Source organism: Anser anser, assembly GCF_964211835.1.
Source record: "Anser anser genome assembly, chromosome: 4".
Taxonomy (NCBI): Eukaryota; Metazoa; Chordata; class Aves; order Anseriformes; family Anatidae; genus Anser; species Anser anser.
Genome location: NC_139724.1, coordinates 73,042,137 through 73,069,609, shown reverse-complemented (window position 1 = coordinate 73,069,609; position 27,473 = coordinate 73,042,137). Strand labels below are relative to the sequence as shown.

General features: G+C 49.9%; 1 protein-coding gene across 4 annotated transcripts; it reads right to left on the bottom strand.

Annotated features, from left to right (window-relative positions):
• Positions 1-540: 540 nt before the first annotated feature.
• LOC310898497 (uncharacterized protein) lies at positions 541-27,473 on the bottom strand. Of its 4 annotated transcripts, XM_083833703.1 has the most exons (8): positions 26,757-27,473; positions 26,259-26,389; positions 7,669-7,761; positions 4,962-5,340; positions 3,855-3,992; positions 2,530-2,659; positions 1,582-1,741; positions 541-1,211 (listed from the first exon to the last, which is right to left on the bottom strand). In XM_083833703.1, the coding sequence occupies exons 3-7, from the start codon at positions 7,747-7,749 to the stop codon at positions 1,588-1,590; spliced, it is 882 nt and encodes a 293-aa protein (XP_083689829.1). In that variant the 5' UTR covers positions 7,750-7,761; positions 26,259-26,389; positions 26,757-27,473; the 3' UTR covers positions 541-1,211; positions 1,582-1,587. The 4 variants fall into 4 exon arrangements, 2 of the variants coding, with proteins under 2 accessions (XP_083689829.1, XP_083689828.1); XM_083833702.1 differs by lacking the exons at positions 7,669-7,761; positions 26,259-26,389; positions 26,757-27,473 and having other exon boundaries at positions 4,962-6,074; XR_014583343.1 differs by lacking the exons at positions 541-1,211; positions 1,582-1,741; positions 2,530-2,659; ... (1 more) ...; positions 4,962-5,340; positions 7,669-7,761 and adding an exon at positions 14,979-26,174 and having other exon boundaries at positions 26,259-27,473.

Below are 27,473 nucleotides of genomic sequence, written 5' to 3'. Positions count from 1 at the left end.
AAGAGCACTTCTATTCGCAGGGTCCCGTTCCCCAGGGAAATTGGACAGCTGTCTCCTCTGCAGCCTGATGTAGGCAAATATTATTTTTCCCCCTTTTAAAGGCAGTTTCATTGCTTCTGCCCTCCAAATTCCGCCCACCATGCACAGCTGCAGTGGAAAGCCCTACGATACCCAGCGCTGCACTGACAGGGTCAGGAACACCCCACGGCTGAGCATCCCCCAAAGCTTCTCCTCCTGCAGCCATGCACGTGGCTCTCCTAGGGTCCTGCGGCAAGGTAATGGCAAAATTTGTCGCCAGGGAGTGGTGATGGGGTGAAACACCTGCGGAGTATGAGGAAAATGTGATTCCTTATGCTGATAAGGTGACGTAAGGTATCCAGGAGAGGTGATTCCCTATGCTGATACACCCCTTGGGGCAGGGAGCAGCGTGCTGCTGTGTCTGCATAGTCCATCACCACCAGCTCCTGGTCCAGGTATGCTCAATATTACCGTAAGAGAGGTTTTTGGCTGGCATTATCGCTCTCTTTTGATATTTTGGCAGCATCCATTAGGAATGACTTGCTTATCCCTGAGCACCATAAGGATGTCTCATTAAAAGCAGCACGTTTTAGGTACTGGGGAGGGAGGTCTCTACACCATCCACTGCAGGCCAGTTTTGGTGGCAGTTCAGAAGACCCCAAGGCAGAGCACCAAGGTGACACTGCTGGGCAGGATCGGTCCTGTCCAGGGCCACCTGCCCTTTCCTGCAGCTTCCAGGGGATCCGCAGCTCTGCAATGCCACCTTCAGGCTGCCAGCAGCCCTGCTCCGTCCAGAAACCCTAGAAATCTCCCTAAACCCAAAAAAAGCACGGTAAAAATCAGCACTGGCTGCCCTGGATAATATACACAAGACTTTTAAGACTATAATAACACAGTGGTTTTAAAATAACTTCTTGCAGTAAGGCAAAGTTTACTGGCAATTTTTATTTAGAGTATATGAATTGAAACTGGCTGGGTGGCTTTAGCTCTGTAACCTGCATCGTTCAAAAAATCCCTTTTTCTGACAACAATAAAAGCTCAGGTTTCTTGTGAGATTTCAGTGAAGATATTTGTGTAAAAAAGTTTCTGCTGAACCCTTAAAAAGTATGCAGTAATGGGGGTTTTGGAAGAGAGGTTTCCAGGCTTCCAGGGTCTCCGGTGGACAGTATCACAGAGTTTGGAGAGCCAAGGAGCTGCAATCACAGAATAGCATAGGTAACACATCCTAAAATCATTCAGAAAATCATAAAATAATGTACGTGTCCTGGTCCAGCCTGCTGAGAGCAGGGCCAGCTAGATGAGGCCTTGCGTTATCATCTCCAGTGTCTGACCACCCTCGTGTAAAAAAGTCTCCTAGTAAGATCCTATTAAGGCGACTGGTTTGAAAATCGCTTTTCAGGAGCCCAGAAAAAGCTGCTGCTCAGAAGAACATTCCAGCAGTAAAGCACTTACCATTTTGTCTCAGGCTTTACGACTGTTGATGCTTTTTCCCACTGCCTCAGCCCCTGAAATCCCACAATTACTCCCAGCTTTCCCTGCAAACGTGGTAATCCTGGCACTCACTGTGGCTTACGGGGCTGTGCCCAGTGCAATTCCAGTCTGGGAGGACAGCCTGCGGGGCTTCAAGGCAGAGCACAGCCCCGTGGTGGGCTCTTGAGCCGCCCGGTTCAGCCTATGCAAGAAAATGCTGTAGTTGTCCTTGTACTCGGATACCCAGTGGTTCCTGCGGAGAAGATGGAGAAAGGGTGAGAAGCGGGTTTCCGTCCTTTGCCTTGTGCACCCAGACAGGGTCCTGCCTCCCTTTCTGCTTGGCCACCCAGCCTTAAAACCATTTGGAGCACCCGAAAGCACGTGCCGATGGCACGGGGAGAAGAACAGCCTGTGTCCATCGGGACCGGCTGTCGTTGGGACCAGTCGCCCACCTCGATCAACCATTGCACAAGCTCGGGCTCCAGCCCACACCTAACACCAGGACCGCAGATCAAAATCGAGGCTTCAATGCGAAGCTGAAACGTGTGTGTGCTAGGGGGAGGCGGGGGGATGAGGCAGCGGGGAGGAATTGCCGTTCTGGTGAGAAATGAGAGCTCAGGAGCAGTTTCTGCCTGTTTGTTCATAGTGCGCGGATGAGTCACGTCGCAAACAGCTCCTGCCCTGTCTGATTTGAGAGCGCGCTTTCCCAGGGGAAGCCCAGGTGCTGAAATGTTGATTTGTGCCTCCCTGCCCCTGTCCCACAGGGGTCTCGGCTCCTTCTTCCCAAGGGGACGTGTCTGAGGTTGTCCCTGGAGGAGTTTCCCAGCTCGTACTTACAAAACTTTTCAAGAAAATGCTGAGCCTTGGGGAAGGCTTCGGCCCCGAGGGAATTAATTTGAACTCATTGCATAATGTGGACACGGAGAAATACGCTTGAGAAACACCTTCAAACCCCGTCCGGCTCCAGAATCTCCCTTCCCTACTCTTACCCTGTCCCCAGTCCCCCTGGTCACCCGCTGCTCCCACCCGGGTGCCCCTTACTGCTGGAAGTGCTCGTCTTCAGGGAAAACGTGCGACAGATTCTTATTTGCTTTGCAGCATCCATCGTGGGCTGCAGGCCAGCGCTGGAAGTCCGTGGTGTAGGTACTTCTCCGGTCAAGGTCAAAGCACTCTAGTGAAGGAGAGTCCAAATAATTGAAAGATTTGGGGATCTCTATCTCTTTGTACCCTGCAGCCTGCCTGTTCCCCTTCCTTCTCAGCTTCATCGTCACTTCATGCTCTTGGTGCTCCCCCTAGGGCTCCCACGACTGATGAGGAACAAGGGTTAGTCAAGGGGAAACACAAGAATTGCCTCCCTGAGGAGCCAAGGGCCCATGAGGTTATCAAGCCCTCATTTCCTATGGCCTCTTGAGCACAATGGAGAGCATGCAAGGCAGATCTAGAAATGGTATCCTGCTTTCTTCTGGACACCGACTGGTCAGCATCTATATATTTTCTCCTACTGTCTAGATTTTCCTCTTTTATCAAGCCAGAGCAATGCATCCCTGTTTTATTTAATCAGGATTAAACCAAGGAAGAGATCTGCTTAACCTCTGCAGAATAAATAAATGCACAGCCCCTCCTGTGCAGCATTACCACAAGAGGATGCACAGACACTGATTTTAGGCTGAACTCTGGGCAGTCACGCAGGGCTCTGTTCCCTCACTCGTGTTTGTGTCTTTGGTTGTGTGCGTGGAAATACACGTGTGAGTGACCCCAAATAAAAGAGGCTTGTGGAAATCCTGTGCTCCCGGGCTGCAGGCCTGCTGCTGGAGGGCCACCATTTGTGCAGAAAACACAGGAACTTGGAAAAGGGGCAGCAGCTCAGCCCCTTGCCAGAGCACAGCAGGCAGAGGGGAGGTAGCCAGGGAGGGCAGCCCCCAAGTGAGGACCATCACATCTGCTCTGCTCTCACCCCCCAAATCCATGCAGGAGCTGGTTTGAAGGGTGTCATCTCCTATCTGCTGTGTGTGTCTTTCTGACCAAGCAGATCCACCTGCAGAAAATCCACTGCCCACCTCTCACAGCTAGGCAGGGAGGATGCACAAATTGCTACCGACCCCAGACATTTCTGGTGTGGCCCATATGGAGAGGGGGATGAGAGAGGTGATGTTTCCAATGCCCCAGCCTTTTCTGGAAGAAAATTGTTTTTCCTTGCCCTGCCTCTCCCCACCAACAGGTGGATGGTTATGGGAACTCTGCAGGCACTTCCCATCTTATTCACCTTCCCTTCACCTTCCTCAGTCTCTTTCTGCATGACATTAAAAGAACCCAAAGCCAGGCTGGAGGCCACAAGACACCCACGAGGAGCAGCTGCCCCAGCTGACCTTCCGCCAAAACAGAGGAGCCCAGGAGCATGTTCTTGTTCTGCTGAGCCTCGAGTTGCTTTGCCCGGCCCGTTGCCAGCATGAAGTGCTGGTAGGTGCCCCAGCCCGGATCCAGCTTCTGCCTGCGCCGCAACATCCCTGAGAGACGGGAGAAGAAGACGGTGCATTAGATGGAAGCAGCATCAATTACCCAAACCCTACCCTTGGGTGGGAGCAGGCAAACAAACAACGGCAAGTTGGAGCCTCAGCTGGCATAAATCAGGGGAGACTCGTTCGCTTCAGCAGGGCTTTGCTGCGTTGCATCAGTTTGGAATTGATTTGGTTCATAATGCCAGTGGGGAAAAGATTTATGGTGACGTGAAGCAAGTGGAAGGAGCCGTGCTGTCTCCACAGCGCTCTGGAGTGCTAAAAGGAGCTGAGACCCTTTGCAGAAGGTCAGGGCACGAAAGGGAAGGACTTTGCAGGGAATACTGCACCACTGGGCTGATCCAGAGAGATCCCACAGTGGGGGAGGAGAGCTCAGGGTGCAGCAAGGACTTCCCTGCTTCTGTCTGGTGCTGGAGCATCACCGAGCAGTGCTGCCCTAGGAGCTCAGAGGAAATCTCTGCTTCTTTGGGAAGGCTGGGCAGGGATGGTGGGCACTGATTCTGTTTTCCTGATGTCTTAGCACCGACTTCCATCAGCATTTTAAGCCACGCAAGCAAGCCATGAACTGGGTGCCGAGGACTGGCTATCATCAGCCCCTTTGCTGTGTTTGCTGCTAGACAGGCACCTGGAGCAGAACCACCTGAACCCTGCTCATCGTGAAGTCCTTTTGCCTCACCAAATCCTTTTGCTCACCACCTGCATCGCAGGGTTAACCGCATCCCCCTCCCTCCCAAAGGAGAGAAAAGACAAAACCCCTGAAGACTTTGCGGTGCTGATGCCTCGGGTACCCTGCTAACCCAACCCTGCTTCCTCGGGAGCCTGCAAGCCTCACGGCCAGCCAGCGCAGCCCAGGGGCCGGGGGAGCTGAGCTGGCAGAGCAGCAAACAGACAGCCCCTCGGGTGCCTGGATCCGGCCGGTCAGCTGCTCGCCAGAGCTGGCGCCAGCCGAGCGGGGATTACCTGCTGCTCCGGGGGCTCGAGCAGCAGCCAGAAGGCGCTGGGAAGAAGGCAGCTCGTTTTCCAGCTCGCTGAGAGCCTGCGGCCTCTCCAATCTCTCCGCCCGGGTTGCTGTCAGCTCGGCGGCGGGGTAGGGCCTCGGGAGGTAGCTTTCTGCAAGGGGAAGGGCTGAACCGAAGCGCTTTCGCTGCTCTTCTTGAGCCTGCTGAAATGCTCGGGGACTGGAGGCACTGCCTTCTTGCTTCCTCCCTCGCACAGCCGCAGGCCCGGGGGTGACTCCTCTTCCTTCCCCGCCGACGTTGTCGCAGTATGTCATCACCCGTGGTTCCTCAGGCACGGAGAACTCCTTGGCTTTCAGCTGGGAATCGGCAAACTTCAGCTTCTGCAGGGAAAAGTGGCATGTGAGCGGAGACCCAGCGAGCGGGACAATTTCTAAAGCATCGTCAAACAGCGCTACCTGCCCCCAGCTTTGGGGGACAGCACAGCCACAAAGCAGCTCCACAACTGTCATTAAAAATGCACAGGACATCACGGCTGCCTCCTTCTGTCCTTTTTATGGCTCGGGACTCTGCTGGGCACCAAGTGGACATCGAGATCAGCAACAGCCCAGCAGCAAGCCCACAGCTCGCTGGTTGTGCTCTTAGCCCACAGCTGATCCCACACCAGGATTTTCTGGCTCGTGGCACCAGTGTAGTCCATTTTTTTACATCTCCATGTCCTCCCATCGTGGAGAAGCTCCCATGACTTGACTGCGGGGTCTCGGCACCTCAGCCACTGGCAAGGAGAACCTGACCCGTGAAGGGGAGGCTGAAGGCTTCGAGCCCTGCTGATCTTACCAGCAGAAGGGACAGAGCCAGGCCTGGCAGAGGGAATGGCTCGGGGATTCGTGGTGGGGAAAGGCTGCTGAGGCTGCTCAGGGGGATCTGCTGGCTTCAGTGTCTTTGCAGCCGCATGCTGCAGCTCTGTCCAGAGCCAACTGCTCCTTCCTAAGGGCTCAGCAAAAGGCACTCCTGCTGTGAGCCTGCCAGGCTGCTGGGGCCTGCTAGGACCATCCTTTGTCCGCCAGCTCCTCTGTGACCCCTTGTTTTGGACCTCCATAGGGTTCTGTTTGGCCCTCAGCCCCAAATGTCCCTTGGGCTCTCCCTGTCACCACTCACCCCATGGTGACTTCGTCATGCAGACAGCAGGGCAGCAGGGGATTGCTGAGCCATGGGAACCATCTGAATTTGGGGGCTTCCTCCTCCAAAGACGGCAAAAGCTCCTTCTGAGGCATCTCCAGAGGGATAAGAGCCTCCAGGGGCCCATGGTGGAGATGGCACCCCAGATAGTGCTCTGCCTTAACCCAAGGAGGACCCCAGCTTTCTCTTGGGAACCGTCCAAAATTTCACAGATACACAAAAAAAAAAAAAAAAAAACAGAATTGTTTTATCCACTTAATGAGCAGGTCCAAGAGGGAAACCTGGGCCTCCCGGGGACCTCACCAGCACGTGGCCCCGTGGGACAGCTTTCCTCTGGGGGCCTGAGGAGTTAACAGAGGGGCAATGAAGAGTCAAAAGGAGCTGTAACCCAATGAAAATGGTCACATCTCAGGTGCTTCCTCCTTTCAACTCTGCTAGGACCTCCACAGAAAGCAAAAAATAAAAATAAATAAATAAATAAATAAAGTAAAGAAGTTGAGGTGCATGGACTGGGAACCATGACCACCTCTCGCCATGCTCCAGCCCCCCCAGGGATTAACCCAGCTCCTGGGGGCCACCAGGGGCTTGGGCTCCCTGGGAAGCGCTCGCCAGCCCCGAGAAGAGCAGAACACCGCTAATGAAGGCTGCTGGCAGCCAGAGCGCTCCCCGAGGGCAGGAGGAGGGGAGCTGGCAGCCAGGGAAGAAAGGAGGAGAGGAGAGGGCTGCCCAGGCTGTTCCCCGTGCGGGGACGAGGACAGCAGCGGTGGCCGGGAGCCTGGGTCCTGCCGTGCGGGATGAGGCCTACCACCACCGCCCTCCTGCACAGACGGCCCTGGAGGGCTCCCTCGCACAATGATTTCTCTGTTGTTGCCCACTCTCCCTCCCCAGCCTGAACTTTTCCTTCCTCTCCTGCGAGCGTAGGAGCCCGAAGCGCGTTCGCAGGCGAGCATGCCCCCCGCCACTTCCCGGCAGCGGCGCGGCGCGAGGCGCAGCTGTCCCCACAGGGCTGCCACAAGCAATTAGGCCGGGGCAGGCGAAGCGCGGAAAATCAGATTAAATGGCTCAGGGGGTCGCTCGCACCGCGCAGAGATTAGACGGAGAACAACGTAAGCTTCCCCCCAAGAAGCCTTCTCAGGCCTGTGTCAGGGCACGGAGACATCTCCGTCCCGAATGCAGGCCCCCCTCCTCAGGGCGGTACCGGGATGGGTCTGATCCTGACTCACTCCACCAGCCCCACAGGGAGCAATAGGAGTCCAAGGCTTAGGTGCGGTTCAGCGAGCAGTCGTTAGTGCCCTGACTTAATGAGTGTAATTAGCACAGCCCGCCCCAAATGCTTTTCCTGGAGGGGGATTTCCCACAGAAGGGCTGGGGACAGGAGCCAAGGGCGTTGGGGCCTGATGGGACCCGGTGGGTCGCGGTGGTGGGGACCGATGTGGCCCCAGCACCCTGCTGGTGCAGAAGGCACCCAGTGCCCCCCTGGCTGTCCCTGGCACCAGGGGCCGAAGAGTGAAGCAAGGAGAAGCCCACGGTACCTGCGTGTACACCTCGGAGGTCGGCTGGTTCTCCTCGCACCACCTGTAGTCCCTCTTGTACGAACTCCTGTACATGCCCATTGACACCGGAGGCTGAAAGGAGAGGAGGCAAACACAAGGAGCTGCTAGGATTTGGGGGATGTCTTCGAAGGCGGTGATGCAAACATAAAATGCCTCCTGGTAGCTCAGGAGCTGATCTTCTGGGCGCAACCTCTGTCCCCTTGCTTGGTCAAGCCCTGAGCAGGGTGGCCAGGAAGGCCCTGTGCTCTTTTGGCAATGAGCTTTGGGGTTCTTCTAGCCCCAGGGGGTCCCTCACAGTGAACACCTTCCCCCTGCCTTTCTCAAGCCTCCTCTGACTGCTCGGACGCTCACCCCTGGGCAGAGCACTAATACAAAGCTGCTGAAATACTTTGATCAGTGCTGGGGCCCCAGTGGCACTCAGGTTAAGTAAGCACGTGTTTCCGTCTCGTGTTTCAGTAACATTTCCCATGTGCTCGTCACAGATTTAAAGTCAAGCTCTGGCTAACGTCAATACATATTTTGCGAAGCAATTGTAGAAATTATGGAGGAAAACACCAGCCCCGAGACCAGAAATCACCACAGAGAGGGTTTTAGGGAAGAAGGACCCTGTGCTCGTCCTGCTTCCCGTGCTCCTCTCTTGGCATCCACCATGGGCTGGAGACAGGGCAGCAGGGGAGACGGGCCTTCGGGCTGATCCAACAGAGCTGCTTTTATGTTAAAGGATTAAACGGGCTAATTTACAAATGCACGGCAGAGGGCTGGGGGAGATGAGCCCTAATTGAAAGGAGTAACTGAAGGGTCACTGCCAGCCCCACTGCCACACCAGCACGTCCGCCCCGCAGGGGTGGCTTGGCCACGGGGCCAGCACTCCCATGCCTTGTGTTGGGGCTGTGACCGGGGAGCTCTGCGGGGCAGCAGGGCACAGCTGCCTGAAAACCAGCCAGGCGCCGCAGCTCACGCTGCCAGAGCCTCGGCTCTTCCTGGCCAAACGCTTTCAAAGGAAAATGTACAACTTCGAAGTTTTGGACAACCTTGAAATACTTAAAGCACCTCCTGCGATAAAAAGGAATCAATAACTGCACCAGCACGCAGCTTCTTAGAGAAGGTTCCTCGTGCCTTGCCAGCAATGCCATCCATTATGTACAAGAATCTATTTTATATCCTCATTACTCTTCAACATTTCACTCGTTTCCCTCTCCGGGCTTCCCAGACAAGTGGCTGCCGGGGGCCGGGACCCAGAAGCCTGTTGTCACCAGCTCCTCTTATCCTCCCAGCCTGGCAGACTGCAAATCCATTACTCAAACCGCAGGGAGGGAGGGAGGGACCCCCTTTCTTTTTTCACCTTCGAGTGCACGGGTTTCCTCATTGCGTCTGCCATGGTGACCCAGGCACCTGGACCAGAAGTCACTCAGTTAACAACCAGCGTCCCAGATCTTCTCCCCCACACCGCCCCAAGGGGTGAGGGATCTATCTGGGGGCCTGGCGTGGGGCCTGGCAGGAGCAAGGGGATCCAGTTGGGGCTCTAGGACACCCCAAACTGGCAGTTAGACTACGATTGACTTCATCCAGCTTCAGCAGTGCCAAGTGTACCCATCCAGCAACGAGTAGGGACGGAGCCAGACCCCTCAGCTTGGTGGGACCATGCAGGCTGGAGATGACGACAGCCCACCACCAGCAGCCAACGGCCAGATGGGACCTGGGTGTCCCCTCCCAGGACAGGAGCCTTGGTACATGCACAATGGGATACACCAGCGTTTGGTGGCGGCAGTGTTTCCACGGATAAGGGAAACCTGTCTTTTGTGAGGCACCCACACTCCAGAACTCTGGAGGTCTTGGTGGGACTGGGTTCCCCATGACGTGTGGGGTGAGGGCTCCTTGGAGGAGAAGCCACCCCACAGTCGAAGCTGGGAAGCTGCTCCTACAGCTGCAGCCAGCTGCTGGGGACACATGGCCAGGAGAGGGGCATAGCCCTTCGCGAGCCCTTGAGGCCTCCATGTCTGCTAAAGGCACAGGTGGGAGGTAAAGATGATGAAAGGCGGGAGAAAGGGACCCACTTTGTGGACAGGAGATCCTGTAGATGGACAGGAACACCAGACCACATCCACAAAGCACCAATTACTCTCTTAAAAACGTCAAGCATTAACCAGGCTTTGATCCATCTCATCCAAGACTAATCTCAACTAATTTTAGACGTCTACAAAGAGGATGTCTCCCTCTGAGCCGAGCCTTCCTGGCCTCCTGGCTCCTGTAGCCTGATTTGTGTGACCAGTGGGGATGTGTACTTTTGGAAGAAATGAGCTGCTTTCTCGGAAAGCCTGGGTTTGCTCGGCTGAATCTCATCCAAGAGTCCAATTTCTGTAGCCACACACGAGCCCGGCTATCAGATCAGGAACAAGATTCTCTGGCACCGCAGTAATGCAAATAGTGGTAAATGCCAGCAATGATGCATGAGTCAGAAATATGACATCTCGGCCCCGGGATCCCGGGCTGAATTTGCTGAGAGCAAAGAGAACAAAGCTGCTTGGCTGACAATTTCTTCTGAAGGATGTAGAGAGGGACCCGCTCTAGAGGAGCTTATTTCCGAGGGGTTCCCAAGTCTCAAAACTGGGAGAGAAATTCCCTTTTTGTTCTGTGCTTGTGCTGCACTGGCTACAGAGGAAAGCCGGTCACGGACCTGGGTTTGCAGGCAGCATCGGAATGAGCTGAATTCCAGAGCTGTTTCTTTTTGCAACCTGTTATGCACCAGTGCGTAACTGGAGCCGAGGGATGCTAACGCGCTGGCAAGGGTCATGCGCTGCCAGCCCCTCCGCGCTGGTGTCAGAAGGAGAAGCTCTTTGTCCCCTGTCCCCACTGTATTTTATGCTAATTAATATTAGAATAAACAACACGACAAGGAAATAATTTATTTCTAGAAATGTGAAACTCTCGTATGCTCCTGTGCTTATATTAAAGGGATTACACTCCATTTCCTTCTTAATACAGCTAATGCTCTATGGGAAGCCCTCAGGCCAGGGATTAAAGCACTTATTCAATTAATTAGGAACAAACTTCTGCCTTAAAGTCAAACACACAACTATCAGTAAGCTCTCGAGAGTGTCTTCCTTCCAAGGCAGGGAAAACGAATCCTGTTTCTGATGTAAATAAAACCAAATCTGCACTCTAAATTATCAGGAACGACATAAATTAAATGAGTCACTTTTAAAATTTCAGCATTCTGCGAAGTCTGATGGTAAAGGAGGGGCAGCCCCATCATCTTTAACTCAGCAGCCGAACTCCCATGGGTTACAGGGGGAGCGGAGTCAGGTCCGACCTGACTCATATAAATGAGATACAATTTTAGGATATAACATTAGCAACCAGCTCCAAGCTCCAGGCACGCCGGTGTTTGGATATATTTGAAGTCATTAGCAAAATCCTGGCCCTGCTAAACTCAAAAACCCAAAATGCTTATTCAGTAGGATCCAAATTTCACCTAAGGTGTCTGATTCATTACTGAGATAGGAGACAATTTCCAAAAGCTGGCTCCAAACCCTAATCTTCCTTGATGATGGCTTGATCCTTCCGCCTTCTCGCAGGCACAGTTCACATGAAATTAAAAGGCATTTTGCCAGCATAGGTCATGCAGGAGCAGCCCGCTATTGCTGTTCAGCTTCCCATTTCTTCTTCCCTAATACCAAACGATGGGGCTGATAATTACCAACAGGATCCCAATTAGAAGTGGGTGGGAACCAAACTCCCAGCTCTCATTTTCCCCTACCTCTGAGCGAGCTTATCTGCCTCCTGGTTGCTAATTCAGATATGGAGAAAAAGTAAACCAGCCATATGCATTTTTTTTTAAAGTGTTTTTACACATAACAGACTTCTTTTTTAACTTCTTTCACAGATGCCTGTGGGCTGTAGTGCCATTACTCCTCCCACAATACCAGTTCCCTGAAATGGCCCCAGATGTCTCCATGACCCCAGTGCAAAGGCACTTGGCAGAAGGATGCTCCCACATCGCATCCTTCCCCCGGCACCCCCCACACACATCTCAGCACACAAGATGCACCGGGAGGGACAGGTCCAACCGCAGGACTTGGGAATATCGTGCTGGCTTCACACACGCTGGAGTTGTGCCTTCCCTGCTGCATTAACCACCACGAGCTCATGCACACACGAAGCAGTGGGGATCACTGCCATGGGGGCGCTTGGTCAGCAGCTGTTTGAGCAGGCAGCTTTTGCCTTTTCCTCCCCACCTTTCCCCAGATGAACATTTTCGATATGCTTTCGAAAGCTTCCCTGCCCTAAGAGCAGCCCATTGAGGAGGGTTTGTTGGACCCTGCATGGGTGCTGGCTGTACATCTGGCTGCCCAGCTCAGCAGAGGACCAGCACTGCCTTATAAACACCTGCAGGAGAAAACTGCTGTTAAATAAGGGATTTATTTTCACCGTACTCCATGAAGGTGACATCTGAGATTTCCAGGACTAGATACCAAAACGAGGCAACTGACTGGAAGCGCCCCTGTTTCTCAAGGCGCTCATCACCCCAAAAATCCAGGGAGGTTTCCAGAGGGTGTTGGTGCTTTTGACCCCTCCACATCATGCTATGTGTGTGGATATTAAGAAATTGCAGCAAGGCCAATGCACCAGCCAGGACCAGATTGTCAAAGGCAGCAATTATATGTTCCAACAGCACCTTGGGTGAGCTCTCCAGAGGGCCCAAGTGTGTGATAGCTGAGCTCAGGTCCTTTAAATTTAGCTGAGAGGAGTTTAAATTAGAGTCAAGGACCTTAGCTGGAATATAAAGCAGCAAGATTTGTGTACCTGATCCGTGCAGCTCCTTCCCAGCATCTTGCTGGACATTTCCCGGTGCTCAGAGGTACCTACGTACCCCCAGAAAGTCAGCCTCATGGCCCTGGTAGGACTGTAGGTACATCTAGGACTCAGCAGAGAGATGCATTTCACCTCAGTTCGGCCCTAACTTCCCCCACCCGCTGTCTTTTTCCACCCGTGAGATGGCAAGAGTGCTATCTAAGCCCGTGTCGCTGTTGTGCAAGGTGCTGAGCTGGGTACCAGCGAGGTTCAGGTCAACCACCTCAGCTATTGACAACTTACTGCGAGACGACGACGTGGCAAGGAGGACGTACCTCCTGTCAGCCCGGCTCTTGACAGGTGCCCTTTGGGCTGGGAAGAAGATTCATTGCCCCCGTGAGGATGTTGAAAGCGGGAAGCGATCAGCAAGCAAGGACCCCCATCGCGTGAAAGAGGCAGGGTGTAATCTGCGCATCTCCATTCGCGTTATCACCGCGAGGAGATAAAGTGCAAAGGGGAGACTCTTCTTCATGGGATGAGTGCTGACAGCCCGTTCTGTCAGCATGAGGGCAGTCATGCATTTGGGTCTGAAAACATGAACTTTTGTCACGGTGCAGCAAGCCCAGCACAGGAGGGGTTCCCAGGGAGTTTATTTCATGCTTCTCTCCGGTTTTCCGGATAAATTGTTGGAGGTATTTATAGCACCAAGTGACCAGAAACAAACAGTGCCCTTCTGCCTAAATGTAAGGCACCTGTAGCTGTCTTCCAGCCACTGAAATCACATAAATCTCTTACAGGATGAGCCCTGAATGTCAAATTCCTCATTGCACAGATGCTCCCCGCCCCAGCAGGCGAGGGCAGCTGGTGAACTCGCTGATGATGTCCCAAATCTTGGGGCCATTCTGCTGGAGCTTCCTAAAACGATCGGCCTCTTGCTCACTGTCCCCCCCAAAAAAAGCATCCATCAGCAGAGGACTGCTAAAATCTCCTCCCTGGCTATGTGGGAGCATTCTGTGTCCTGTGATAGAAATCAATGCATATTTATGCACCTGTGTAAGGCAAATACACGCATGTATTGTCGGAGAACCTAAATCTGCTCGCTAATGCCGTTGTTTAAATAGCCCTTTAACCACATCACTTTTCTCCTCGTTAGGTTAAGTCGCTGGAGGTGAAAAAGCCCTTCCAAAATGGTTTTCACTCACTCACTCAGTCCAAAGTAAACATGCCTCTGGGACCATTATGTGTATCAGATATCCGAGGCTTTGTTAAGAGCTTGCCTGTTAGGTAAATTCTGCTACTCATTCTCCTTGGAAGGAGAAGGTTAAAATTAGAGATAGGCTCACATGAGTGTTACGGGCCCGTAGGAATAGCTGGCCAAGTCAGAGTCTGGGGAAGGCTCCTGATCTAACCCAACAATATGACATTGGCTTGACTTACACCCATCACCTGCAGTCGCGTTCGTCACAGACCTCACTGTGGCCAAGGCTCTGACGTTTTCACCAGCAAGCAGTGGAGCCACCAGAGAGAGCCCAGCATAGCGAGCACCGGCCCTTGCCAGCAGGAAATACGAGGGGGTTGTGCATTCATAGCGTGTCGTGGAAAATTCTCGACCTGTAAGCCCGTGTGCATGGAGGAGCTGAAGGCTTTCAGCTGGCTGGACTTTTCTCAAGTCTCACCTTGCAGTACAAGCACATCTACTTCTTAATGTTTGGCAAAACAACCCCTCCAAACCCAGAACTCGTCCAAAAGTGAGAACATTGAGAGGAGCCTTTCCACTGAGTGCACCAAGGTTTGGGCCGGGTCCACAACCAGAGACTTTCCCACTGCATCCATTAGCCGTTCAGCTGAGCCAAGCTTGTCGGGGAGAATAAAGCAACCACCTGCTTCCAGTGACAGGAGAAGTAAAGTGAGATCAAACGCTAGCAGGAGGAGAGAATTTAAGCAATGCGAGAGGTGGTTGCATGTCATTTCAGAAGTCACCTTTTGCCTTTGATCTGCGCTTAGGAAGCGGGCACCTCCTGGATCAGGCGGTCATTAGAGAAGTGTGCCACCAAACTCACCCCACCTTGAAGTCTCAAGTGTTTGCTTTCCTCGGGGATCCTCCTCCTACTTCCGCCCCGGTGTAAACCATCTCCCCAAAGATTTCCTTTAGAAAAGCCAATTAATACATGCTGGGGAACCGGGGCTCGTGTCCTCCTCTAATTCCAGGGTTGTTCACAGCAATGAAGCTGAGGCTGCTCTTTTATAACTGTATTATATACGCACAGGTAGGTGCTCCAGAAATCAGATAGAGAGTTTTTATAAAGGGTGTTATGCAAACAAACAAAAAAAAAAATGGCCCAGCAGACCTTAACACTAAACACACCAGGCAGATAAAGGACTTTGACTTGAAGGATTTTAAAGACAAAGCACTCAGAGACAAAGCAAATCTGTGGCAAAACTGCAGATAATTCCTGCTTGGCTCAATCCTCACTCCTGCTCTATGCTCTCCTCGGAGAGCTGCCTGCTGATGGCTAACCCAGCATTTGTTTTAGTGCCACACGCTGGGAAAATAAAAGGTAGTGCAGTTTTAATGTGGCAAGCACACGCAGCTTAAGAGTAGAGTTAACAGCAGATGTGCATGTGAATATTTGCCCGCTCTGGGCATTGAAAAAAAGCAAACCCCTTGCATTTGGGAGGGAGTTTCCACGTTACTGCAACGAGCTCTAGTTTGTTGATACCTTCGGTGATTGTTAACTAGGGGCGAAATCATGAGGAAGCGAGAGCCTGGGCTCAGGTTACCCCATAAATTGGTTAAGGCTGCAGAGAGGATTACGAGCCCAGAGCCATCCTAAGTACCGAGATGTCATTACGGCAAAATCAAAGGTAACCGTGGGGCTTGGCAGGGAACTGTCAACAGCGACGGGAAAGAGCCAGCCTGGGAAGGAGCTGCGCGTCAGGATGAAATCCAGCCACCTTTATTTTCATTTCAGGTGAGGGGTCAAGCAGAAAAGCTATCCCCAGCGGCCTTTATTTACAGTTTTCAAGGGAGCGGCTGATGAAGCGTTTCGAGGAAGAAGGATGAAGCCGCTCGTCCCTCACTCACAGGGTCCAGCCCGATGACAGACGGAGGATGCTGTAATGGCACGCGAGCTGGGAAGGCGCCTCTTGTGAAAGAAACACAGGAGGCGGCGGTGGCCCTCGTGAAGGCATTAATAATATTCCCAGTGACTTGAACAAGGCCAGGACTTCACCTCTAATATTTGCAAGGGGACCAAGGAAAAGATCTTCCCATCAGGATGTTTATTTTCCGCAGCGCAGGGGCTTACTCACAGCAGTGACAACAATAGCAATGCCCCATAGGCAGATTTCAAGGCATTTCTGCAATCTGAGTTTCCTTTTACATTTCTTCTCTCCACTGCCTGGGCAAGCAACCTGAATTTCTAGAAAACCACAATATTCTCTTTTTTTTTATTTCCCTCCTAGACATTAAGCCAATTTGCCAATACAACCTTTTTGTTTGTTTGTTTTTGTTTTTGTTTTCCCTATTTCTCTGGATCTCCTGTTGAGGAATGAATACAGAAATTATAAATGGTTTCACACTGTCGAGTCATGACAACAACATCTATGGTAGAAAAACCATCAGGGGCTGTACTTTGGCCCTGAACCCAACTGAAGGGCCCAGAGCTCACATCCACACACCCCAGCCAGCACTGCCCATGGCAGACTGGTCCCGTGGAAACTGCCCACCGAGAAAATAACAGCCTGTGAGCCCTGCCAGGGCATGGGAGAGTACTGCTAACCCCAAAACAAGCCTGGCCCATGCTAATAATTTAACAGCATGGACTACTGCAGGTCACTGGCGGAGCCCATGACCTGCTCCTGTTTGATGCAGCAGAGTAAATACCAGTCCTTGTGTGCGGGTATCCAAAAAAGTATTTTTCTACGCTGCTACCAAGGAAATGGCAGCTGGCTTGCAGGGGAGTTTTAAGACCTCACGGCTTGAAGCTGAGCAGCACGGGGAGGCAGAGGGCGATGGCACCACACACACACACTGCATGGCACAGCGAATGCCTCCTGCCATGCCCAGGAACTCCCATCCTGAGGAAAAAAAAAAAAAAAAGAAAACAAAAGGAAAAAATTCTCCTTTTTATTTCTGCTCAGACAGGGGAAGCCCTCCCTCACCTCCCCCACTTCTTTCAAGACCTACAACCCTGGCAGCAGCCAGTTTTGCAAGGGTTAACCAGCATGAAATGAATGTGGAGAGACAGTCCGGGACCGTAATCACTTATTATTTTCAGGTAATATGCTTTATCTCTGCCTAATCTCCTCATCTGGAGAAACACTCACTGCAGACAAGAGTCACTGAGGTTATCTCTGATGATGGGGCTCTACGGGCTACTGGCTGCGAGGGACCGAGGAGAGGCCAAGGAGAGGACTTCAATTATGGCCTGAACTATGCTCTGGTAGCTGAAAGGCCATTGTTTAATCTACTAGAAATCATCTATTTTAGCAGATAAAGGGATTACTTGCATTTTCTTTTCCCCAAGAACAGTGTGTTATTCCAACTACTAACGGAACATTCGGTATTTAATTAAAGAAAAAGCACAGGGAGAAGCAACACGGGCATCAACATCACTTCTAAGGAAATTCAAATTGATTGTCACGCTTTGATGCTGCTCAATCACCTCTATCTCACTCACCCTTCCTACAACCCAGATTAAATCATCTGGTTCTCTCTGTCCTGCACATTTGATTTGTTTTTTAGGGATCCCATCCAAAACTTTGGGACTATGTAATGTGAATTCACTGCTCAGCAGAGACCTCCTGACTTGCAAAGATCCCAATTACCCCCGGTTCGTCAAGAGGAGAGGGTGGAAATTCGAGTTTGGTTTTGCCTCTTCTTTGCTTTGTGCTGGTTCCTGTCTGGCAGAGCTCTTTCCATCTGGCCCATCAGGGTGGTCTGGCATCATACGTCCACGGTTTGGAAACCAAAGGTGGCTTCATTGCTCAAGGATGAACTTGAAGCTGCTGCATACAAAAATCTGGTGTTTCCCTCTTGGTTCCCCTGTCTGTGCCATCTATATTTTTAGAGAGATCTTCCATTTATTTCATTTTACTTTTTGTCACACAGACTAATGGCCAAAGAATACAGTTGTAAGTTATTCTCAAGTGCTCCACCACGTCCACCAAATATGGACTCATTTTCTTATGTTGTCTATTCTCCTTCAGGTCCACAGACTGCAGACCCAGAGGGTCTGTGAAGGATGAGTGAGAAGCAGCAGCTCACAGAGGAAGGTATAAATTCAGTGCGCAGTGGTCCCCACCTCTGTTGAGAAAGTTGTAAAGAAAAAAAAATAATAACACTCTTGTTTCTCCTACCATCATCATCTTAATTCTCTTCCCCTTAGCACAACAGTGTACCTAGAAAGTGATTATCCAGCCAGCCAGCAGCCAGATTGTGGGAGCTTCCTCTCACAGATGACTGCCACTTTTGTAAATCCTATTGCTGTCCTATTTCTGACATGGTGTCACAGCCTGTAATATTTTGTTGCAAAGACCAGCTGTCTTTTTTGTTTGTTTGTTTTGCTTTGCCTTCCTGAAAGTCCATTTCTCTGCACACAGAGCAAGGAAAGGATCCTACCTGGTAGTATGATTTATGTATCCATGACTCTTGTCTTTTCGTGACTGTTTCAGGTGCTCTACACCCACACGCACCAGCTACATCCTCCTTCCGATCTCTGTAGAGGGATCTGTTGCTGTCCCATGTGGCGAAATTTCTCAGATAAATGGGGCTGTCCATCTTGTCCACCCTGCTGCTACCTGCTTGTGTAGTTCTCATCCTTTCTGCCTTTCCTCCTGGTCCTTGTCTGGCCCACGCCAATGTTTGATCTACATCGCTCATCGTGGGACACAGCAACCTGACTTGGCACATCTGATGAACTGGCACCACCACTGAAGATGTGGTTATCCTGAGGCTCTTGATCTTCTTGTCTGACTTTGCCCAAAATCTTTGGTGACTGTAACTCCATCCTTCACTTTCTACAGGCAGCTCCAGAAGTTGCTGTGAATTATCTGGTCACCCTGTCTGCTACCAGTCATTGTGTTGAACCAGTTGTTCAGCTTGCTCTTGACCAGGACTGCTGACCTCACCTCTTCATAATGTTTTTCAGCAGCTTCTTACACATATCATATAGCCCTAGGACACTCCACGCAGCTATTGCAACACACTGGGTCAAATGACTTCTTGAAATTGTGCAACTGAGGTTCATGTTCTTGATATCTCTGAACTTGCCAGTGATCAGCCTCTTGCACTGGTTTTGCTGTACTGTCCCTGAATCCACCTTCTGAATCCTCAGCAAGGAACACGTTGAGGAATTTTCTCAGGCATCAGGAAATGCACAGAATTTGGAAGGTCACCACTGTGGGAATTTGCTTACTAAGATCCACTTTTCCCTGTTTAGGGGATCTTTTCCTTCTTGATAACATACAGTTGCCTCACTGGGTCAGTGACCCAGCTCCACCAATCCATTCTCAGCCCCTCAGATTTCTTCAGCCTCCTGACCCTTCTTTGCAACGTCTGCCAGCAAAATACGTCTTGTCACCCAGCTCCTGAAGCGTTATAATCTCCCAAACACTGCAAATCTCTTCATCTCTTGATCGGTCGTCTGTGTAGAGTCTGGTAATATTTCACCCATCTCCTCAGCCTCTCCTTTTTTGAATGTGGGGGGCTGGCCTTATCCTTAATGTTGTGGAGAACACACTGGTTCTTCTTCCTTTACATTTATTAAAAAAGGCTATCTTGATCTGGACTTTCACAAGAACGTTTTAATGCTGCTTACTTTTTAAACCTATTTTCTTTCACTGCCCTTACTTTTTGACTTTTACCCAGCTCTGGGTATGCTTGCTGAAGATATATTTGTTTTCACCTATCCATTCTGCTTATCACTGGCCAGATGGAGAATGTCCTCCTACAGACTCAGTGGCTGCCTACCTTCTTGGCTTTAAGGCGATCAACATCAAGGCTTGATGAATTTTCTGTAGCTGGTTCTCAGTGGCAGCTTCCGAGTTGAGCTCTTGGCTGAGTGAATCTCCCTTACTCCTTTGTATGTTTGGTCCTTCTAGCTCAACCATTTTGTAGCTGATTCTACCAACCATATGCTGACCAGCCTTATCAATTCACATTTCTAACCAAGCCATGTTAAATAGATGAAGGTACGACCGCAAAAGCCCTCTGCTCTAGGGGATATCCAGTAGATGCTCTTCCTTTACTTGCCAGTTTTGGTCTCCTAAATGCCAGTCATTTTCCAGCTCTGCTTCCTGTATAGTTTGCACTTACACCCCCTTTTGCATATGTAGAGTCTGTAGAGCTTCACGAAAGCCTGCAGGCTTTGCCTTATTTGCTCTTGGTTAGTACTTTCATTGCCAATCTTTGGCATGTGCCAATCAGTCACGTACCTCACTGAGTACATGAATGGTTCACTCCGAGGTATGGTTTAGGCATGCCTTGACTGGTGGAAAATTGCCTGAAATTATTTGAAGAAATCAAGGAAATTTTTCCTTGGCATTTGTCATAGGAGCCCAAATGTCTATAAGTATTACAGCACCTGTTCCACAGCCCTATATCCCGGTGAAACCAAAGAGCTGGTTTCTGAAAGGTAACAAACCTTGAGTTGACCAGGATCATTTAATCTTGACTGTTGTGACTCCTGCTAATGCTTCTTTTGTGTTTTGCGTCATTGCCTTAAAACAAAGTTCTCCTATGTGACATTACTGCCTTGACTGTCCATCTGATTTTCAAAAGGCACACAGTATTATCCTGGTATATCTCTAATGTATGAGGAGCAGCTGAGGTGCCTTGTTTTGTTCAGCCCCGAGCAGAGCAGGCCGAGGGGAGGCCTCATGGCGGCCTGCAGCTCCCTCACGAGGGGAGCGGAGGGGCAGGCGCTGAGCTCTGCTCTCTGGGGACAGCGACAGGACCCGAGGGAACGGCATGGAGCTGGGACAGGGGAGGGTCAGGCTGGGTGTTAGGAAAAGGTTCTGCACCCAGAGGGTGGCTGGGCACTGGGACAGGCTGCCCAAGGACGTGGTCATGGCACCGAGCTGCCGGAGTTCAAAGAGCATTTGGACAACACTCTCAGACAGATGGTTTGGTTTTGAGTTGTCCTGTGCGGAGTCACAAGTTGGACACCGTGATCTTACTGGGTCCCTTTCAACTCAGGATATTCTATCATTCCATGATTGTGTGATCCAACACCAACCTATTACAGATGTCAGATAGCATCTACATGGCCAGGAAGACTGGACAGAGCTCAGAGTGTTTTTTGTCAGTAGCCTTCATGGCAGACATGGCCTGCAGGTCTCAGCACATGTTGTGTGCATCTTTTGAACACTCCTCACGAGTGAGTTTTTGGCTTAGGTGATAACATGGTGCTCAGCCCTTCTCCTAAGAGCCATTCTTCCAAGAGAGAACAATTCCTGTTCAGGCATTATAGCTGTATCCAGATTACCAAAATCACCTGCCTCGCTGGGCACTAAAACCCAGACAGAAATGCCACTGAATGTGTCTGCACCAGGCAAAATTAAGCACAGTGCAAAGACAGCAAACCATCCGAGGGAAGCTCTGAGTCTGGGGCTGGAAACAGCAAAGTGACCAAGTATGGTGCAATGTTCAATGTACAACTGACGCTGGGAAAATGGGAAGCTCGGAGATCACTGTGGAGAGTTCACATGCATGAAGAAGGACTCAGGCTAAGGTTTCTCTTAGAAGCCGACTTTTTTCAAGTATGTATTAGAAAAAATGTCCCGCCTTGATTTTAAAAGTGGTGGAGAATTCACAATAATCCCTACTGACTTGTTCTAACAATTATGCACCATAGTAAAAATGGATGCCTTGGACTTAAGTTGGTCACATGTGAGGGTGTTTAGAACTGAGGTTCCCTAGGGTATCTGAGACATCTGCAATGTCTGACACATTCGAAAGTTTCCTGCCTCTGTATTTGACTAAATTGTAAAGAATTTCATCCCTATCCCTTTCCCCTGCTACTCATGTTTTTAAAGGCATTATCATAATTCAACACAGCACCAATATCAAATTGTTTCCTTATTCCTATGCTGCATTCACCCCAAGGCCACAACAAGGAGCAGCTGATTTTTCACGAGAACCACAACTACTTTAAGAAAAATAATTAATTTCCAGGATAGTCTCCATCACTTCATCAGTCTCAGATTTTGTTCTTCGTTCCACCCTTTTGCTTTTCCATATCAAAATACATCCTACCCGTCTGCTCCCAGTTCCCATGTGGAGACGGTGGTAGACTTGTGTCCTCTTCATCATTTGCATGTATACACATAGTCCCAGTTTTAGATTCCTACACATTCAGTTGACAATGATTCTTTACTTTCCCCCCCAAACCCATTTTCCACAGGATTTCCCTTCAGAGGGACTCAAGGATTCATTTTTCACAGTGACGTTCTGAGATACCTCTTTAACCAGTTAGCGCCACTTAATTTGCACTTAATTATTATTTTTTTTCTAATCCACCTCCAATGTAGTATCAACCAAACACTTCCGAAAATCAGTGACATCAGGAGTTGCTTACTCTTACTGGAGAACAACAGCAATTTGATTTGACAAGGCTTGTTTTTTATATATGCACACTCATTTGCATCAATTTTACGCCTTCCTTTTAATAAATCATTCACTGAGTGATGTGTCCACTATTTCTTGCCTGTGACAAGCTAACAGTCTTAGTACTACCCACATCATTTTCCCAGTCCTTTTAAATAACAAGCAGATACCAGTCTTCTTAGTCCTCTAAAATCTTTCCACTGTCACAAAATGAAAAATCAGCATTTATGTCCAAACATGTTCCTGGTTCCAAGAGTTATGAAACTCTGGGCTATAAATTACCTGGACTGGCTAATTATAAAATATTTCACTTCTGCGGTTGCTTTTTAACATCATCTCTAGTTATTAATGGTGCCCAAAATGTTCTTTCACCAGAACCTGATACTAATACACTATCTGATTTTCTCCCCCAAACAAACATGGAAAAGAAATATTAATTTAATACTCCTCCATTTCCTTGTGGTGCTGGTGGTGGTGGCTACTGCCTTTATCTACTAACAGTTTCGATTATTTTTACCTTAGCTGACCATAAATTTATCTTTACTTTCTTCTGCTTCCATTACTCATTCCAGGGCAGAGGTGGCCTGTTCAGATGGATTAGGACGAAAAACGTTGGCCTTCACCTTACTGTACAAAAGTCATCAGTACAGAGCAACCAGCACAGAGCACCACGCTCCATTTCAAATATCCCATTACGATATCCCATATTATTAAGAACAAGAAAATAGAAAATACAAATACATTGCTTTATTTCAGTCCAGGTCAGGTTCCAGCTTTAAACAGGATCCACTGCTCCCAGAAGAGACACTATCTGATACTGCCAAGTTAGTCACACCTCGCTGTCAGGAAGATCTTTTATTGTTGCAAAAATAAAACGAGGAGGGATTGTTTGTGGGATCGGAGTGGGGATCCTTAAATACTTTTTATGACTCTTCAGCCCGAAAAGAGGCTGCTCTTCGAGCCGGCAGGAGGAATTCGGAGTGCTGAGAGCTTCTGCAGACATGTTCCTAATACCTGAAGCGTGTGCTTGGTCCAGCTGCAAGCAGCTGACTTCCCGCTGTCTCCCACCTCCTCTCCTTCTCCTCTCACAAACCCAAGCCCAAAAAGTCAGGCTTTGCTCCCAGCCTGGCTTGTGACACACAGAGCTACTGAAACCTGACCCCGTCCCCTTGTTCCCCCAAACCCTGCGATTCCCGCTTGCCTCGCTCCCAAGGTGTCTATTTAATCCCACTTTTATTATGAGTACAGCTACCACTAGCTTACAGAGGTTACAAACAAAGAAGCTTTTATCAAAACTTTGGCTAATCAGTCGCTAACAAGCTCCTATTCAGAAAGGGGCTAGGTTGATTTGAATCTGAAAGTCACCCACAGACTGCAGAGAGGGAAGAAAGTCACAGGGGAGGCAGAAAGCCAGGTTTCTGCCTGGCTTTTAGGGTCGGGAGGGCTCACCCCCAGGCTTTGGTGCCACGAATGGGTTGAAGCAACCCCGGTGCCAGGGGATGCAATTCCACTTCTCCTTGTGCTGAATTTCTCTGGCCAAGCAGTGAACTGCATCAGGGCACTGGCCCCGGCTAAAACGAACATGGGAGGGGTGAAAAAGGGAAAAGAAATCTGGGAAAAGGTGTTCCTTTTCGACCTGGATCAGTTTCTGTTCCTCACAGAAACACTTCTGCGTGCTCAGCAGGCAGAAGCAGCAGCCGGGAGTGGACGCAGAGCAGAACTGCTCCTTTCAGCGATGGGGTTCACCCAAGACAGCCTAAAGAGCTTGAGTAACTGCAGCTTGCAATAAATTACGATTTATCCCTTGCTTTATGGCAGACTCCGCGGGCTCCATCACACTCAGTGCCATATAAACACACCGGGAAAATGTTTGCTGTTCCGAAATGCCAACCATCTCACCGGTTCTCAGTCTGCAGCCTGCACTGCTTTTAAGGAGACCGTGAGCAGCAACCAGAAACAAAACCCAACCGAGCCTGTTGTCGGTAGCCTGAAAATCATGGAATGAGGACACCTCCCCGGGAAATGTTGTAGGGTCTGAAAAATCAAGAAAGGTTGAAAGCCTCTGATCTTATCGTAAGGTAAGTTGGCAAAATTTGATCGCCAGAACTTCAGTCCAATAGATGACTAGATACAGGGAGGGAGGAATATGCATTATTCTCCTTAGGTAAGGGATAAAAATTACTCCAGCCTGTATACACGTACACAGAACACCCTTCCCAGAATCATTGCAGCGAAACATCTATTGCCCACCATCACATATTCTCTCTCTCTTCCCCATTTATGGAACAAATCAGAGGGTGAGTGAAAAAAAGAGATTTTCATAGAGCAGATTAATGGATGTAAAGTACAAAGCCCGGGAAGGGACAGGCTTAGCTGTAAATAAGGGAGTGGTACTATGCGTGGCCTTAAATTTAATTTGAGTTGTACTCAGTCAACCCCTTGCTGATATTCTTGAAGAAAGAGAGTGGAGCCATGGTCCTGGATCACTGCAAGAGAAAAGATAATTCTCCCATGTTGTCCCCATATTCTCAATTTTGTTGGTGTCTCTGGAGAGAGATACAATCTGCACATCAAGGATTCTTTTATATGTGGGCCACAGAGCTACTGCCTTGCCTCTTGTCAGCCCTAGGGAGAAAGTGAGACTTATATTGCAAATGCAGCCAAAACAAACCAAACCTGTGGTTCCTGCTTCACTGCAGCAATTCGGAGCCATTGAAGAGATTCTGGTCTCTCCTACAAGAAAATCCAACAAAAGCCAACAGCACCAATATGGGCTGTTGGGTCTCAATCCTCTAACACCATCACTGTGGCTAGACCTCAGCATCCTTGAAAAATGGAGAGAAACCCCGGTGGGTGCAGGTATCCATTCCTGCTGCGAGGCTGGGTGCTCAGGTCTGAAGCATTTTCAGGTTTCCGCGTTCAGCTGTACGCACCTGAGATTCACGGCAGTACTGCTAAGCCTGTACCTACATGTTCAGAGGACAGGTTCAGAGGATAGGGCCTTAGAGGCAAAGACAATGTCTTACACCAGGGAGAAAAGCGTTAGCTGCATGAACGAAAAGGACCAGCACACCACCAGAGCTGGCGGTGACACCAGCACAACGCCAGGACGGGCAGGACCTCGCTCTCCTGCAGCACTTTTCCTCAGGAAGTCTTGAAACGCTTTCAAAGGCAGCTCGCTGGGGAGGTTCGCACGTAATCGCAGCTGGCTGGGGATATGCTCCAGCCCCGACTCCCACATGCCATGGGCTCCTCGGCCCGGCGGACCTTGCTGCCATGCTCGTAATGCCGACGCTAACGAATGTCCCAGTGAGTCAGTAATAACAGAGGAATTTCACAGCATTGCTCAAGCCCGGCTCCGAGTCTGCTCGCAGTGATGGACAGTAGCCTCAGACTCTTACCTTGAAAATGATTTCAGCTTTGTGTTTCGGCACCTCACTTGCTGGCTTCTCCGTGTGTCTCTAAAAGGCAGACCTCTCTGGAAAAAAGCACTGTTTGGAAAGCACAGAGGCAGAACTCTCCTAACATTGCTCGCCTCGTGCCTTGGCAAAAGGGAACAGCAACAGGTTTGTACTGAGAGCCGGCGATGTATTGAGGCAAGGCTGTGTGCTACTCACAGGATAAACGCATTAAGAAAATTAAACATTTTCAAAACCATCACACCATCAAAGCTCCACTTGTTAAAATTAAGTGTTGGTTTGCATATCCATGCCATCCTGGCTATGTAATAACCTCTCTAAAGCTATTTTTGTTTCATATTCCCTAGTGTTTGGGAAAGCATGCTGGAGTTTTCTGAGGACACGCATTTTTATTAGAGCTAATTCAGCATTATTTTCTCACCCATTTCCTTTGTTGGAAGCAGAGGAATCAACTAAAGAAAACTCGAAGGCAGCATACCATGCCTCTGAGGGAAACTGCCTCCCCGCCTCGCAATAGCCAGGCTGCTCCTCTAGATGGCTCTGCCTTTGCCCAAATCCATCAAATCCCTGAAGCAAAAACCCCAATTTCGAGTGATACGGCGATACCGCTGCGGCTCCTCTCCCTCCTTCACCGATCGCAGGCTTTTTAAGTGAACTGATAAACACTGATTTTTTTGTAATTTTACAGAACAATGTTTTCAGCTTCGCACTTCTTTCCTCTGAGAGGAAAGTCGTGTTTAAAGATCTACCTGCTTCTTGTCCTTCAGATGCCCTTTCTAGCTCTGAGTTGCCGACAAACTTCTTGCTTTGGATGCCCGCTGTCCGGTCAAACTGCAAATGAGCATTTTCCAGCGCGACCCTTCTCCAACACGCTGCGGAGCTGTTGGAAATAATACATGTTTACAGGCAAGGAAGCAGAGAAGGGAAAAGACACCTTGCAAAACACAATGTGACATTTTCTCCTGCTGCTCTCACTATCCAGATACACGCACACACATACGGATGGCAACGTCTTTCCTAAACAGATACAAAATAAAATTGTCAGTAATGGTTGAAGACAGAAAGAAACTAAGTAACAAGAGAAAAAACAACAACAAAAACCCTCCCTTTGTGATTAAAGGAGGAAAACCAAAATCATACTTTTTTGTCACGCTCGCTTTCTAAGTGAAACTAAATGTTTCTCCATCCCCAAACTTGTCCACTTGTTTTAAAACGAAATATAATGACAAAAATCCTCCAAACGTTACCTCCCTGCTTAGATCACTCAAGGAATGAATATTCGTGATTTGAGCGAGCCCGGGAAAGCTGCCCCGGTCCAGCTTCAGGGCTTTACATGTGTTTTTTAAACTATTTTATCAAAGAAATAAAGAGGAGACTTCCTCCAAACGGTCTTCTCTCCCCCAAGCCCCGATGCCACATCAAGGCACCCGGTGCTGGCAGGCGGGGGGCTTCGCAGTTGTACCTGGGAAGGGGATTTTTACCCATTTTTATCAGCAGAAAACGGAACTGAATAACAATCATATTTAAGACCCGGGGATTTACATCTCCAAAGGGACCGACAAAGACTCTGTACATTCTCCTGCACCACCGGCCGTATTTTTCCGCCTCTCCGTGTGCTTCTGGTGTTTGTCCCGGACGAGGGGGGTTTTGCATCCCCGCAGGTTCCCCTATAAACCCCGTGGTGCCGGACCCCGTGAATCCCGAGGGCTTCTCTCTTCAAAAGGACCCGCTTTCCCTAAAAATCCCCCCGCATGCAGAAGGCGAAGATCAACTTTTATTAGCCCTTTCCTCCCGCGGTACGAGGGATGGATGCTGTTTGTTTGTTTGTTTGCTTAATTTCGGGCAATTCCTTCTCCAAAGCTCATTAGGCGCGATCTCAGCGCCGGCTAAATTAGGATTTTAAGCGAATTTCAGCCTTCCCACACCCGTCGGGGCACCCCCGGCGGTGCCGATCTCCCCCGAAC

Coding starts and splice junctions, on each gene's coding strand:
- LOC310898497 (XM_083833702.1), bottom strand. CDS start 5,487: ATGTCCTGTGCATTTTTAATGACAGTTGTGGAGCTGCTTTGTGGCTGT. Junction 2,660..3,854: donor CTCCTCTGTTTTGGCGGAAG/GTCAGCTGGGGC, acceptor CTCCTTCACTAG/AGTGCTTTGACCTTGACCGG. Junction 1,742..2,529: donor GAAGACGAGCACTTCCAGCA/GTAAGGGGCACC, acceptor TCTTCTCCGCAG/GAACCACTGGGTATCCGAGT.